The following is a 17038-nucleotide window of genomic DNA, read 5'->3' on the forward strand; positions in this document are numbered from 1 at the left end:
TTAAAATCCCCTACCATAACTACCCAATTATCCTTACTGATAACTGAAATCTCCTTACAAGTTTGTTTCTCAATTTCCCTCTGACTATTAGGGGGTCTATAGTTGGTCTACAATACCAGTAAGGTGATCATCCCCTTCTTATTTCCACCCAAATAACTTTCCTGGATGTATTTCCGGGAATATCCTCCCTCAGCCCAGCTGTAATGCTGTCTCTTATCAAGAATGCCACTCCCCCTCCTCTTTTGCCTCCCTTTCTATCCTTCCTGTAGCATTTGTATCCTGGAACATTAAGCTGCCAGTCCTGCCCATCCCTGAGCCATGTTTCTGTAATTGCTATGATATCCCAGTCCCATGTTCCTAACCACGCCCTGAGTTCATCTGCCTTCCCCGTTAGGCCCCTTACATTGAAATAAATGCAGTTTAATTTATCAGTCCTACCTTGTCCCTGCCTGCCCTGACTGTTTGACTCACTTCTCTTCTCAGCTGTACCCGTCTCAGATTGATCTCTTTCCTCACTATCTCCCTGGGTCCCACCCAACCACCCACTCCGACCTTACTAGTTTAAACCCTCTCGAGCAGCTCTAGCAAATCTCCCTGCCAGTACATTAGTCCCCATTCAATTCAGGTGCAATGCATCATTCTTGTACAGGTCACTTCTACCCCTGAAGAGATTCCAAAAATGTGAATCCCTCTCCCATACACCAGCTCCTCAGCCATGCATTCATCTGCTCTATCCTCCTATTCCTATCCTTACTACTCTTGAGGACCTCCTTTTTAAATTCCTGCCTAACTATCTCTAATCTCCCTTCAGAATCTCAACCTTTTCCCTTCCTATGTCGTTGGTTCCAATGTGTACAAAGACCTCTTGCTGGCCCCTCTCCTCCTTGAGAACATTCTGCACCCTCTCTGAGACATCCTTGATCCTGGCACCAAGGAAGCAACACACCATTCTGATTTTTCGCTGCTGGCCACAGAAACGTCTGTCTGTACCTCGGACTAGAGAGTCCCTGAACACAGTCGATCATTTGGAACTGACGAATCTCTTGTTATATTAGAGCCAGTTTCAATACCAAGAAACTTGGCTGTTCATGTTACGTTCCCCAGAGAATCCATCACCCCCTAGATGTTCCAAAACAGCATACATGTTTGAAATGGGGATAGCCACAGAAGACTCCTGCACTATGTGCCTACCTCTCTTACCCTTTCTGGAGTTAACCCACCTATGTGACTGCATCTGCGACTTTTATCTCTTCCTGTAACTGCCATCCATCACACCCCCTTGCTCTTGTAAATTCCTCATTGCCTCTAACTGTCATTCTAACCGTTCCATTCGATCTGATATGATTTGCAACCAACTTCATTTATTGCAGATATAATCCTCAGTAACCCATTAACTCTCCCTAAACTCCCACATCCGACAAGAAGAGCATATCACTCTACTAAGGGCCATTTTTGCTTCTTCCAATCTGCAGACCTAGAAAATAGCCCCGTCTTATTCCTCTACAAAACACTGCTCCAGGCTAACTCAATACTTACGGCTTATATTTTTAAGTTTAGTCAAGAAGCATATCACAATAAGACATATAATCAAGAAAGAACCCACTCTACTCACTATTGCAGACTTACAGCAAGGCCCCAAGGCCACACTTAAAACTATTCACTTATCTGTCTCTGGGCTGTGACCTCTCCCAAACAGATTTCTCCAAGATCATCATTGTTTGTTAATTTTCCTAGATGCACTCCGATATCCAGTGACACATGAATTCAACAGCAAAGGCAGTAATTGTGCAGGTTCACTACTGTGTCAGTTAGCAGTGTGGGTTAGCAGTTAGCAGTTCTCTCTCTCTCTCTCTCCCCTGCACTGACCTCACCTTGTGCTGCCTTTGGCTGTTCCTCTCCCTTTTAAAAGTGTCGTCGTTTTGCATTTTTTTCTCCCAAGTTCCAAAACAACGCAACAACATATAAAACAGTAACTGGTAGTTCAGAACTTGAGTATTGCTGAAAAAAAGAAAAGTTTTATCAAAACTTTTCATTTTTAATTTATCAGGACAATTTGCTGAGAAATACCAAGGCAAAGGGAAAAGTAACAGAATAACAGGAGAGTACTGATTGGTAGAGGTGTTGCCATAGGAAATGTGCCAGTTAATGCAGACTGACAGTTAACTGCCCAGGCTTTGTTTAAATATTAAACCTGGCACTTTGATTCTGAGCGTGGCCTTGCTCTGAGAAGTGAATCAGATCATAACTGTCACCTATTCTGCTCATTTGAAACAGCTGCAGTGCATGCACAATGGAAATGGCCATGTGTTTATCTAGGTAGCTTCAAGCCCGAGTGACAGCTTAACTCTTTGTACACTTGCTATTTAGCAAGTGTTTAATTGCATCCTCACATCTAATGCTGGACACTTTACGGTGAACTTTACAAACAGGCTGGTTTGTTATTGTCAGTACAATAATCCTTATTGATTATCTTGCAAATTGGCAATGCGGTATATAAATTATAGATGTTAGGTATGTCGCTGAAAATGTGTTGCTGGAAAAGCGCAGCAGGTCAGGCAGCATCCAAGGAGCAGGAGAATCGACGTTTCGGACATCAGCCCTTCTTCAGGATGGTAGGTGAGATATGGTTAGGTATGTTGGCCATATTTCCAAAGAACTATAGGATCAGATCAAATAGCATATTCTTTCAGTTGTCTACAATTGTGAATTGTTCTGGTGTGAACAGAAGATAAAAAGTGTTGAGAAAATTTGTCTTTTTTTCCAGCCACACTCAAGATATCAAAAGCATAGTAATGGGAAGTTGCGTGTGGAGGCTGAAGAGATTGGGGAGGCGCTGAATGAATACTTTTCGTCAGTATTCACTCAGGAACAGGACATTGTTGTCGATATGAATACTGAGGCACGAATAAGTAGAATGGATGGCTTTGAGATATGTAGAGAAGAGGTGTTGGAAATTCTGGCAAGGGTGAAAATAGATAAGTCCCCTGGGCCTGATGGCATTTATCCTAGGATTCTCTGGGAAGCAAGGGAGGAGATTGCAGAGCCATTGGCCTTGATTTTTGTGTCCTCTTTGTCGACAGGAGTAGTGCCAGAGGACTGGAGGCTAGCAAACGTGGTTCCCTTGTTCAAGAAGGGGAGTAGGGATAATCCTAGTAACTATAGGCCAGTGAGTCTCACTTCTGTTGTGGGCAAAGTCTTAGAGAGAATTGTAAGGGATAGGATTTATGCACATCTGGATAAGAATGATGTGATCAAGGATAGTCAGCATGGTTTTGTGAAGGGCAGGTCGTGCCTCACAAACCTTATTGAATTCTTTGAGAAGGTGACTAAGGAGGTAGATGAGGGGAAAGCGGTAGATGTGGTATATATGGATTTTAGTAAGGCGTTTGATAAGGTCCCCCATGGTAGGCTACTGCAGAAAATACAGAGATATGGCATTGAGGGTGAGTTGGAGGTTTGGATTAGGAATTGGCTCTCTGGAAGAAGACAGAGGGTAGTAGTTGATGGCAAAGGTTCATCTTGGAGTGCCGTCACTAGCGGTGTTCCGCAAGGATCTGTTTTGGGACCATTGCTGTTTGTCATTTTTATAAATGACCTGGAGGAAGGGTTAGAAGGTTGGGTGAGCAAGTTTGCGGATGATACGAAAGTCGGAGGAGTTGTTGACAGTGAGGAAGGATGTGTCAGGTTACAGCGGGATATAGAGAAGCTGCAGAGCTGGGCAGAAAGGTGGCAAATGGAGTTCAATGTAGCTAAGTGTGAAGTGATTCACTTTGGTAAGAGTAATAAAAAGATGGATTACTGGGCTAATGGTAGACTACTTGGTAGTGTGGAAGAGCAGAGGGATCTTGGTGTCCATGTACACAGATCTCTGAAAGTTGCCACCCAGGTAAATAGTGCAGTGAAGAAGGCATATGGCGTACTGGCTTTTATTGGTAGAGGAATTGAGTTCCGGAGTCCTGAGGTCATGCTGCAGTTGTATAAGACTCTGGTGCGGCCGCATCTGGAATATTGTGCGCAGTTTTGGTCGCCATACTATAGGAAGGATGTGGAGGCACTGGAACGGGTGCAGAGGAAGTTTACCAGGATGTTGCCTGGTATGGTAGGAAGATCCTATGAGGAAAGGCTGAGGCACTTGGGGTTGTTTTCATTGGAGAAAAGAAGGTTTAGGGGTGATTTGATAGAGGTGTACAAGATGATTAGGGGGTTAGATAGGGTTGACAGTGAGAACCTTTTTCCACGTATGGAGTCAGCTATTACAAGGGGGCATAGCTTTAAATTAAGGGGGGGTAGATATAGGACTGATGTTAGGGGTAGGTTCTTCATTCAGCGAGTCGTAAGTTCATGGAATGCCCTGCCAGTAGCAGTGGTGGACTCTCCCTCTTTATGGGTATTTAAGCGGGCATTGGATAGGTATATGGAGGATAGTGGGTTAGTGTAGGTTAGGTGGGCTTTGATCGGCGCAACATCGAGGGCTGAAGGGCCTGTACTGCGCTGTATTCTTCTATGTTCTATGTTCTATGTTCATAGAGAGCCTGCAATTTTGACTCAATGTTAATGCCAGTTTGAGAAATAATTATGAGAGAAGCATGATAGCTGGGCCATTTCCACTGGAGGAGAGAAGACTGGGAAGATATGCCAGGCCTTGAGAATTATTTAAGGTTTTGATCAAGTGAATAGAAAAAGACTGGGGAATTGCAGAGGAGTAGTGCAATTTAGATTAAGTAACACTGGAGTTGCAGGTAGATAGGATAATGAAGAAGGTGCTTGGTATCTTGCCTTGGTCATTGAGTACAGGAGTTGGGAGGTCATGTTGTGGCTGTACAGGACGTTGGCTAGGCCACACGTGGAATATTGCACGCAATTCTGGTCTCCTCCTATAGAAAGGATGTTGTGAAACTCGAAAGGGTGCAGAAAAGATTTACCAGGATGATGGCAGGGTTGGAGGGTTTGAGCTATAGGGAGAGGCTGAATTGACCGGGGCTGTTTTCCCTGGAGTGTCAGAGGCTGAGGGGTGACTTTGTAGAGGTTTATAAAATCATGAGGGGCATGTGTAGGATAAATAGACAAAGTCTTTTCCCTGGGGTGGGGGAGTCCAAAGGTTTAAGGTGAGAGGTCAGCGGCTCGCACTGCTGCCTCATTAGCGCCAGGGACCCGGGTTCGGTTCCCGCCTCGGGTGATTGTCTGTGTGGAGTTTGCACATTCTCCCCGTGTCTACGTGGATTTCCTCCGGGTGCTCCGGTTTCCTCCCACAATCCAAAAATGTTAGGTAAATTAACCATGCTAAATTGACCAGAGTGTTAGGTACATTAGTCAGGGGGAAATATGGGGTCGGGGAATGGGTCTGGGTGGGTTACTCTTTGGTTGGGCTAAAGGATCTGTTTCCATATTGTAGGGAATCTAATCTCAGAGGGGCAAGATTTAAAAGGGACCTAAGGGAAACTTTTCAGGCAAAGGGTGGTACGTATATGGAATGAGCTGTCAGAGGAAGTGGTGGAGGCTGGTACAATTACAATAACTAAAAGGCATATAGATGGGTATATGAATAGGAAGGGTTTAGGGGGATATGGGCCAAATGCTGGCAAATGGGACTAGATTAATTTCGGATATTTGGTCGGCATGGACGAGTTGGACCGAAGGGTCTGTTTCCAGGCTGTACATCTCTGTGACTCCACGACTCTAAGTCATCGGCAATACTATGTTTGGGAAGTTCTGTAGCTGGGTGAAAGTGAGGACTGCAGATGCTGGAGATCAGACTCGAAGATTGTGGCGCTGGAAACGCACAGCGGGTCAGGCAGTATCCGAGGAGCAGGAGAGTCGAAGTTTCGAGCATTCCTGATGACGGGCTTTTGCCCGAAACGTTGATTCTCCTGCTCCTCGCATGCTGCCTGACTGGCCGTCCACGTCCTGTAGGGGGGAACATGAGATAAAAATACAAATGTTTGTACAATTCCACCCACAGGCTCACATCTGGATTTTCCTACCTTCTCCCATCACTGTGAGTTCCAATCACCTTCTGGCCTGTCCTGGCGTCAGACTGGAAGATGTCAGGCCACAAAACGTGGCAGCCCGAGGGAAACCATTCTGCCCATTGAGCTCTCGGCACCATTTAAATGAGATCACAGTTGATCTGATCATACTCGACTCCAGTCTCCTGCCTTTTCCCCATAACTCTTAACTCCCTTCCCAATTAAAAAATCAGTCTCAGCCTTGAATATACTTAATAGTCTAACCTCGACAGCCACTTGTGATAAAGAAATGCACAGATTCACTCCCCTCAGAGAAGGAATTTCTCCTCATCTCTATCTTAAACAGGAGCCCCCTTATTCTAAAAATCTGCCGTCTGGTTTTGAACTCTCCAACTGGAGGAAACAACCTTTCTGCAGCTGCTCTGTCAAGTCGCCTCAGAATAGAGTAGGTTTCAGTAAAGTCGCTTCACATTCCTCTATATTCCAGGCCCAACCTACTCAGCCTCTCCTCATAAGACAGTCTTTTCGTACCACAGATCAGCCTCCAATGTCAGTCTACCTCTCCTTGCAGAAGGGCCCCAAAACTGTCCACAGTATTCCAGCTGACTGGTGCCTTCTAGAGCTCTTACTTTCCAACACCTCCCTGTTTTTGTACTCAATTCCCTTTAAAATAAAATATTCCAGGTGTGGTCTGACTAGTGCTTTGCACAGTTTCACAAAACCTCCCTACTTTTATACTCCACTTCCTTTAGAATTTAGAATCAAGGAGAGATTAGGTTGAGGTGAACAGGATTATAATGGGTTTGGATAAGAGAGACAAGGAAAAACTGCTCCCATTGGCTGATGGTTCAGAGACGAGGGGACCTAGATTGAAGGTTTTTGGTCAGGCGATACAGGAAAGGCAGAGGAAGGGGTCATATGAGGAAGGACATTTCCTCACAGCGAGTGGTAATGACCTGGAACTTTGGATAAAGTGTGAATTTCTCTTTATCAACCAGCTCAGCCTCTGTGCTTCAATTTCCCACATTCTGAGCTCAGATCTGGTCTGACCGCAGCACATTGCATTTCAATGTTGAAATGAGGTATATTCCTTAGCTCACATCCAGACAGAATTCTACCCTTACCACCTACTCTTCTCAGTGAAAACCAGTAAGGTTTAATTCCTTGAAGTTTGACTAGTCATAACTATTTAACACACTCGGACTCATTTGTTGAACTCTGCCCAATAAATATCAGCTCCCTCGTCTTCGTATTAAAGTACATACAGGAACCATCTGATATGAGCACAAGCCTGGGGCCTACCTGTCCCCGGTGGGAGTGAGACCTGCTGAGACTAGGGGACCGAGAGAGCCGCCCATCCCGGGGATGGTGCTGTGGATACTGAGCACGTTCTGCTGAGCTGCATAGGGATCGATCAGGTGACAGCAAGTGTTTCCTTTCCTTTGAACGGCCTCTGTCCAGGCTGTCTATATAAGGGATGTCCACTGTTCGCAGCCCTGTGAAAGCGAGACACATCTCTGAGAACATGCAACAAGCTCATTCCGTTCTTAAGACTGCGATTATAATAATAGTAAGTACATCAAGGCAAAGATAACTCAAAACAGTCCAAGCCAGCATGGATCAGAACGCTAAGCCCAGCTAAGGGAAGGAGTGTGGCGCAGAGGCCCAGCAATAATCGCATTAGTTGTCACAAAGCCTGGGGGAATTAAAACTGAAGCCTTTTTTTCTGGAGCGTTGGAGGCTGAGGGGGTGACCTTATAAAGGTTGATTAAATCATGGGGGACAAGGTAAGGTGAATAGCCAAGGTCTTTTTCCCAGTGGAGGGGAGTCTAAAACTCGAGGGCTAGCTTTAAGATGAGAGGAGAAAGATTTAAAAAGCACCTGAGAGATAACATTTTCACCTGGGGGGGGGGGGGGATGGGGGAGGCAGTTCATGTATGGAATGAGTTGCCAGAGGAAGTGGTGGAGACAAGTACAATTGCAACAGTTAAAAAGCATCTGAATAAGTTGACGAAGGGTTTAGTGGGATATAGGCCAAATGCTGGCAAATGGAACGATATCAGATTGGAATGTCTGATTGGTGTGGATGAATTGGACCAAAGGGTCTGTTTCCATGCTGCATGATAGTATGCTCACCTTGTAAAGGCCTCGCATTTGTCAAAAGTATTCAGAGTAATACTTGGAACTGGCCTGATAATAGGCTCTGTTAGGTTTAACAACGTGTCAGAATGTTTTTCTCAAGCACATGCCTTTTGAATTTGTTTGAGATACCCTCGCCCTTTGTTCTCTCTTTAAGGACAAAAGGGTGAGGAGATCCTCTTTAGTGGTTACGTCTTTAAAAAACAACCAGCTGTGAGTTGTGTCATCCATGTCAAAGATTCATGGAACTGCAGTGAATGCATTCAGAGTCCTTCAGGTCCTGTGTAGTTGCTGACAGACCTCTTCAGATAAAGATTCCACCCATCTTGCTCCTGTGGGAGTACAACCCTCTGGATTGCCCTTATTATTCCTTCTTTGCTGTTAAAGTCTTTGAGGAAAGAGCCAGCAGCCATAGTCTTTGATTCCTCCATCATCCACGAATGATTTCCTGTGTTCTGCCAAAGTGCAAAATGAAGCTTTAGTGCAGGTTGGTTGAGAGAAAAATGACACTGAGTTTTCAAAATGGCCTTCAGCTCATCAATTCTCTTTGTCCGAAGCATGCTGGTCAAGGGAAAACTGTCCTTGAATTTAACGTGTACTGTTGTGCAGTGTCGTTCCAAATTCACCTTTTTACTTCTTGACACACCTTGGTGACACATCAGTCTTTTACAGTTGTGAACAGAATTCGCTTTCCCATTCTGTGTGGAGGTTGTAAATCTCTGATTTCCTTTCAGATGCTCCAGGTTCATCATTCATCATCGATAGCCAGGGACATGTTTTTATGTAGCTAAGATAAAGCCAAGGAAACACTAAGCCTTGAGATGAGATCATATTTAGGATTAGAGACTTACATTATACGTGACAAACAAGCAAGAGCATAGGCTTTTTAACCAGCTGTTTAAACTAGTGATAGAGTCAGAGTCATACAGCACGGAAACACACCCTTCAGCCCAACATTTCCATGCTGAACAGGTATCCTAAACTTAACTCGTCCCATTTGGCCCCTTTGAACCTTTCCTATCCATGTACCTGTCCAAATGTCTTTTAAATATTGTACCGTACCGACCCCCACCCTTCCTCTGGCAGCTCCTTCACCACCCTCCGTGTGAAAAAGTGGCCCATCAAGTCCATTTCAATTCTCTCCCCGTCTCACCGTTTCTACCTCTGCTCCCTAGTTTTGGACCCTGGGGAAAGGACCTTGGCTATTACCTTATCTATGCCCTTCATCATTTTATAAAGCTGTCACCCCCTCAACCTCTTAACGTTCCCGAGGAAAATGTCCCGGTCTACCCAGCATCTCCACATAACTCGAACCCACCGGTCCTGGCGACATCCTTGCCAACCTTGTTTGCAGCCGTTCCAGTTCGACATGACGTTTCCTTTAACAAGCCAACCAGGATTGAACTCCAACAATAAATTTTGCACTTGCAGCCAACCATGACTATTTTTTTCAAAAAAAAAGGTCGAGAGGCTGCTTCCCCTTGTAGATTGTGCTGTCTCTCTGTTACTAGTCAGGCTGGAGGTAGGTACTTGGGTACACATCTCGTGAACACTGCTGACTATATTTACATGCGGAGGAACAGGAGCCAGTCACCATTGGTCAGTTTGTTTCCAGGTGAACTCATGTTGCTCAGATAATGGACGTGGAGTGCTGCAGTATTCCCAGTAGTTTTTCTTTGTTCTGCATGATGTTATGAAGTTGAACTACAGAATTAACTGTACCTTTAAGAGAGAGTGAATGCTGTTCGGCACGGAGAGCTTACAGAAGCAGTCTCAGAGTGTACTGGAAAACTGAAAATATGTAACATTTGGGTGTGAACTGGAAAGATGAGTTGGTTGCTGTTTTGACAACAGTTCGAATTTGACCAGTCCACATTATAGAGTACAGCACGGAAACAGACCCTTCGGTCCAACCCGTCCATGCCGACCAGATATCCCAACCCAACCTAGTCCCACCTGCCAGCACCCGGCCCATATCCCTCCAAACCCTTGCTATTCATATACCCATCAGATACTTTTTAAATAATGCAGGAGAAAACGAGGATGCTACAGATCTAAGTCGAGAGTGTGGTGCGGAAAAGCAGAGCTGTTCAGGTAAGCAGCCGAGGAGCAGGAGAATTGACGTTTCGGGTCCTGATGGAGGGTTTAGTACCTGAAATGTCGATTGTCCTGCTCCTCGAATGCTGCCTGACCTGCTGTGCTTTTCTAGCACCACCCTCTCAAGTTTAAATTATGCCCCAGGATATGAAAACCCAATTGAGTTTGAATTGATTGTTTTGCCAACATCGAACCAATGAGACAATTCGATGTTGGGGATATCAAAAAAGGTAGGGATTTTAAAAATCAGGCGGAGCAACTACCATTAAGAGACAGAGACCCAAAACATTGAAACACTTTCTATTTTCTTTTTAGGTTAGATTGCCTACAGTGTGGAAACAGGCCCTTCAGCCCACACCTCCAAAGAGAAGCCCACCCAGACCCATTTCCCCTACTCTATATATGTACCTGACTAACGCACCTAACACTATGGGCAATTGAGCATGGCCAATTCACCTGACCTGCACATCTTTGGATTGTGAGAGGAAACCCACACAGATACCGGGAGAATGTGCAAACTCCACACTGATGGTCGCCCGAGGCTGGAATCAAACTCAGGTCCCTGATGCTGTGAGGCAGCAGTGCTAATCACTGAGCCACTGTGCCATCCATAATGGTACCTTTCCACAGTAAAAAGAAAGTGGACGACCCAGGGAGAACTTCAGCCGGAAGAAGAAAGACACCGAAGATGACAACGGCTGTGTGGTTTCGAAGTTAAGGTGAGGTAATAAGTGTCTGATTGGAACTGCATATTGTTATGGGGTTGGAGGCAAGTAATACACATTTCAGAGAAAGGGGTGCTCAGAGTTGTGAACAGCTGTTCAATGTTCACTTTTAGAATTAAGGAAAAAATTGATATTATTTTCTTTAAATAGTGGAATTTGGGAGTTCTCTGTCACTCATACGTTAATAGATGACGGGGCGGGGTCAGCTATTCTGGGTGTTTGGTTTAATTAGCAGATGGGTCCACTGCCATGTTGGAACAATGGAGCTCCGAGTTTCGTGTATGGGAGTATTTTCAGGAAGCAGAAATTACGTTACAGCGTTACAATTTTCGTGTGCTCAGTTTAGTGTAACATAGGCAGTGCATGAGGGATTGAGATTGACCAATAGACTCAGTGATTGATGGCTTGAATTAGAAAAACAAGGGCAGTGTGCAATAACCCAGCCCATGGGTGGGGAATAACTTATCCCTCATTACTTCAAAGCTTACCGAATTAACATTTAAAATTTTGTCTCGTAACTCTCTCCCTCCTCCCGTTTTAAACTTAATATTGAATTAATTTACATTGCCATCACTGTTTGCAAGATTGTACCATTCGGCCATGTTTTATTTTATTCACTGACAGGGAGATTTCAGTTATCAGTAGGAATAATAGGGTGGTTATGGTAGAGGATTTTAACTTTCCAAACAGAGACTGGGACTGCCATGGTGTTCAGGGTTTAGATGGAGAGGAATTTGTCAAGTGTGAACAAGAAAGTTTTCTGACTCAGTATGTGGATGAACCTACTAGAGAAGGTGTAAAACTAGACCTACTCTTGGGAAATAAGGCAGGGCAGGAGACTGAGGTGTCAGTGGGGGGAGCACTTTGGGGCCAACGACCAAAATTCTACTAGTTTTAAAATAGTGATGGAAAAGGATAGATTGGATCTAAAAGTTGGAGTTTTAAATTGGAGAAAGACCAATTTTGACGGTATTAGGCAAGAACTTTCAAAAGCTGACTGGGGGCAGATGTTCGCAGGTAAATGGATGGTGGGAAATGGGAAGCCTTCAGAAATGAGATAACGAGACTCCAGAGAAAGTATATTCCTGTCAGGGTGAAAGGAAAGGCTGGTAGGTATAGGGAATGCTGGATGAGTAAAGAAATTGAGGGCTTGGTTCAGAAAAAGAAGGAAGCATATGTCAGGTATAGACAGGATAGATCGAGTGAATCCTTAGAAGAGTATAAAGGCAGTAGGAGTATACTTAAGAGGGAAATCAGGAGGGCAAAAAGGGGACATGAGATAGCTTTGGTGAATTGGATTTACAGAGAATCCAAAGGGTTTTTATAAATACATTAAGGACAAAAGGGTAACTAGGGAGAGAATAGGGCATTTCAAAGATCAGCAAGGCAGCCTATGTGTGGGACAGCAGGAGATGGGGGAGATACTAAATGAGTATTTTGCATCAGTGGAAAAGGACATGGCAGATATAGAATGTGGGGAAATAAATGGTGACATCTTGAAAAATGTCCATATTACAGAGGAGAAAGTGCTGGATGTCTTGAAACAGGTAAAAGTGGATAAATCCCCAGGACCTGATCAGGTGTACCCTAGAACTCTGTGGGAAGCTAGGGAAGTGATTGCTGGGCCTCTTGCTGAGAAATTTGTATCATCGATAGTCACAGGTGAGGTGCTGAAAGATTGGAGGTTGGCTAACGTGGTGGTAGGTAAGGGTGGTAAGGACAAGCCAGGGAACTAAAGGCCAGTGAGCCTGATGTCGGTGGTGGGCAAGTTGTTGGAGGGAATCCTGAGGGACAGGATTTGAATCTGTTTGGAAAGGCAAGGACTGATTAGGGATCGACAACATGGCTTTTCCTTGTGGAAAATCATGTCTCACAAACTTGACTGAGTTTTTGAAAGAAGTAACAAAGAGGATTGATGAGGCTAGAGTGGTAGACGTGATCTATATGGACTTCAGTAAGGTGTTTGACAAGGTTCCCCATGGGAAACTGGTTAGCAAGGTAAATCTTATGGAATACAGGGAGAATTAACCATTTGGATACAGAATTGACTCAAAGGTAGAAGACAGAGGGTGGTGGTGGAGGGTTGTTTTTTCAGACTGAGGCCAGTGACCAGTGGAGTGCCACAAGGATCAGTGCTGGGTCCTCTACTTTTTGTCATTTACATAAATGATTTGGATGTGAGCATAAGAGGTACAGTTAGTAAGTTTGTAGATGACACCAAAATTGGAGGTGTAGTGGACAGCGAAGAAGGTTACCTCAGATTACAACGGGATCTTCACCAGATGGGCCAATGGGCTGAGAAGTGGCAGATGAAGTTTAATTTAAATAATTGCGAGGTGCTGCATTTTGGGAAAGCAAATCTTAGCAAGATTTAATGGTAAGGTCCTAGGGAGTGTTGCTGAACAAAGAGACCTTGGAGTGCAGATTCATAGCTCCTTGAAAGTGGAGTCGCAGGTCGATAGGATAATGGAGAAGGCGTTTGGTATGCTTTCCTTTATTGGTCAGAGTATTGAGTACAGGAGTTGGGAGGTCATGTTGCGGCTATACAGGACATTGGTTAGGCCACTGTTGGAATATTACGTGCAATTTTGGTCTCCTTCCTATCGGAAAGATGTTGTGAAACTTGAAAGTGTTCAGAAAAGACTTACAAAGGTGTTGCCAGGGTCAGAGGATTTGAGCTACAGGGAGAGGCTGAATAGTCTGGGGCTGTTTCCCTGGAGCGTTGGAGGCTGAGGGGTGACTTTGTAGAGGTTTACAAAATTATGAGGGGCATGGATATGGTGAATAGATAAGATCTTTTCTCTGGAGTGGGGATTCTAGAATTAGATGGCATAAGTTTAGGGTGAGAGGGGAAAGATATAAAAGGGATCTAAGGGGCAACTTTTTCACGCAGAGTGTGGTACGTGTATGGAATGAGCTGCCAGAGGAAGTGGTGGAGGCTGGTACAATTGCAACATTTAAGAGGAATCTGGATGGGTATATGAATAGGAAGGGTTTGGAGGGATATGTGCCGGGTGCTGGCAAATGAGACTAGATTATGATTCGGAGATGCCGGTGTTGGGCTGGGGTGTACAAAGTTAAAAATCACATAACACCAGGTTATAGTCTAACAGGTTTAATTGGAAGCATACTAGCTTTCGGACCGATGCTCCTTCATCAGGTGATTGTGGAGGGCTCAATCGTAACACAGAATTTATAGCAAAAATTTACAGTGTGATGTAACTGAAATTATACATTGAAAAATTGATTGTCTGTTAAGCCTTTCATCTGTTAGAATACAGTGATAGTTTCACTTCTTTCATGTGTAAATCACAAAACTTTTTTAAAAAGTTGCATTCTCGGGTTAGCTGTTAACAATGGTGATAGCTAGACAATATGTTGAAGGTAAAAACAATGACTGCAGATGCTGGAAACCAAATACTGGATTAGTGGTGCTGGAAGAGCACAGCAGTTCAGGCAGCCTCCAACGAGCAGCGAAATATGTTGAAGGTGTTAGCCCCCTGTGTTCTCTGTCTATGACCTGATGTTTAGATTGATTCCAATCTAAAAAGTGAGATAACAGAGTTTTACATAAATTCATGCAGTTTTTGAGCTCAGAGTTCTACATGAATGTATGCAGTTTTTGGGCAAAGTACAATGTAACTCTGCAAGTACAAATTCATCCCACAAGATATATGTGTGCATGTGGGTCTTTGTCTGTGAGTGTGTGTGTGTGTGTCTGGGGTGGGGGTGTGAGTATGAGAATGTGTGTGTGTGTGTGTGTGTGTGTGTGTGGTGAGTGCAGAGTGTCTTAAGTCTGTGAGGGGCTGCATGTGTGAGTGTGGGAGTGTGTGTGTCTATAAGGGTGTGTGTGGGTGCCTGTGTGCGCGTCTGTGTGTACCTGTGTCCATGCGTATGTGAGAGTGTGAGTGTGTGTGTGTGTGTATGTAGTGCAATGGTGATCACCTGTAATGTGACATGAACCCAAGGTCCTGGTTGAGGCCCTCCCTATGGGTACCGAACTTAGCTATCAGCCTCTGCTCGGCCACTTTCCACTGCTGCCTGTCCCACGGACCAGTCGAACCGGGAGCATTCCTTGTCACAATGGACGTTTCCGCACTCTACACCAGCATCCCCCACAAGGATGGCATCGCAGCAACAGCCTCAGTACTCAACACCAACAACTGCCAATCTCCAAACACCATCCTAAAACTCATCCGCTTTATCCTCGATCATAACGTCTTCATCTTTGACAACCAATTCTTCATCCAGACACACGGAACAGTCATGGGGACCAAATTTCCACCCCAATATGCCAACATTTTTATGTACAGGTTTGAACAAGATTTCTTCTCAATGCAGGATCTCCAACCAACATTGTACACCAGGTACATTGATGACATTTTCTTCCTCTGGACCCATGGCGAGGAGTCACTGATAAAACTACACAGTGACATCAACAAGTTTCATCCCACCATCAAACTCACCATGGATTACTCTCAACTATCTGTCTCATTCTTGGACACGTGCATCTCCATCAAGGATGGACACCTTAGCACCACACTCTACCGCAAACCCACAGATAACCTCACAATGCTACACTTCTCCAGCTTCCACCCAAAACATATTAAAACAGTCATTCCCTATGGACAAGCCCTACACATACACCGGATCTGCCCAGATGAGGAGGAACTTGACAGGCACCTGGAAGTACTCAGGGATGCCCTCACAAGAACGGGGTACGATGCTCAACTCATCGACCGCCAGTTCCGACGTGCCACAGCAAGGAACCGTAATGACCTCCTCAGGAGACAGACACGGGCTGCAACCGACAGGGTACCCTTCGTTGTTCAGTACTTCCCAGGGGCTGAAAAATTACGTCATGTTCTTCGTGATCTGCAACACATTATCAATGAGGATGAGCATCTCACCAAGACCTTCCTCACACCTCCACTACTTGCCTTTAAACAACCGCCAAACCTCAAACAGTTCATTGTCGTAGCAAACTGCCCGGCTCTCAGGACAACTCCATACAACCCTGTCACGGTGGACGCTGAAAGACGTGTCAGATTGTGGACATAGATAACACCATTACGCGTGGGAACACCTCCCACCTTGTACATAGCAGGTACTCATGTGACTCAGCCAACGTTGTCTATCTTATACGTTGAAGGCAAGGATGCCCGGAGACATGGTACATTGAGGAAACCGAGCAAAGGCTACGACAACAGATGAATGGGTACCGCACAACAATCAACAGACAGGAGGGTTCCCTCCCAGTTGGGGAACACTTCAGTGGTCCAGGACATTCAGCCTTGGACCTTCGGGTGACCATCCTCCAAGGCGGACTTCGGGACAGGCAGCAGCGAAAAGTGGCCGAGCAGAGGGTGATAGCTAAGTTTGGTACCCATAGGGAGGGTCTCAACTGGGACCTTGGGTTCATGTCACATTACAGGTGATCATCATTGCACTACACACACACACACACACACACACACACAGATATTCCTACACACACACACTCTCACATACACACGGACTTAGGTACACACAGACACTCACACACACCCTTATAGACACACACACTCCCACACTCACACATGCACCCCCTCACAGACTTAAGACACTCTGCACTCACTACACACACACACACACACACTTTCTCACACTCACAAGCCCCACCCCAGACACACACACAGACAGACAAAGACCCACATGCACACATATATCTTGTGGGGTGAATTTGTACTTGCAGAGTTACATTGTACTTTGCCCAAAAACTGCATACATTCATGTAGAACTCTGAGCTCAAAAACTGCATGAATTTATGTAAAACTCCGTTATCTCACTTTTTAGATTAGAATCAATCTAAACATCAGGACATAGACAGAGAACACAGGGGGCCAACACCTTCAACATATTGTCTAGCTATCACTATTGTTAACAGCTAACCCGAGAATGAAACTTTAAAAAAAGGGTTTTGTGATTTACACATGAAAGAAGTGAAACTATCACTGTATTCTAACAGATGAAAGGCTTAACAGACAATCAATTTTTCAATGTATAATTTCAGTTACATCACACTGTAAATCTTTGCTATAAATTCTGTGTTATGATCGAACCCTCCACAAT

The 17038-nt window shown here is 44.8% G+C and overlaps 1 protein-coding gene across 1 annotated transcript in view; it reads right to left on the bottom strand.

The window, feature by feature from the left end:
- Positions 1 to 7151: 7151 nt before the first annotated feature.
- Positions 7152 to 17038, bottom strand: part of LOC140479528 (probable voltage-dependent R-type calcium channel subunit alpha-1E) — a 28223-nt gene continuing 18336 nt past the window's right edge. Inside the window, exon 4 of the mRNA XM_072573342.1 lies at positions 7152 to 7462. Coding sequence (XP_072429443.1) covers positions 7152 to 7462 — 311 coding nt within the window. The remainder of the gene's footprint in view (positions 7463 to 17038) is intronic.

The sequence above is a fragment of the Chiloscyllium punctatum genome, chromosome 7 (assembly GCF_047496795.1).
Source record: "Chiloscyllium punctatum isolate Juve2018m chromosome 7, sChiPun1.3, whole genome shotgun sequence".
NCBI lineage: Eukaryota > Metazoa > Chordata > Chondrichthyes > Orectolobiformes > Hemiscylliidae > Chiloscyllium > Chiloscyllium punctatum.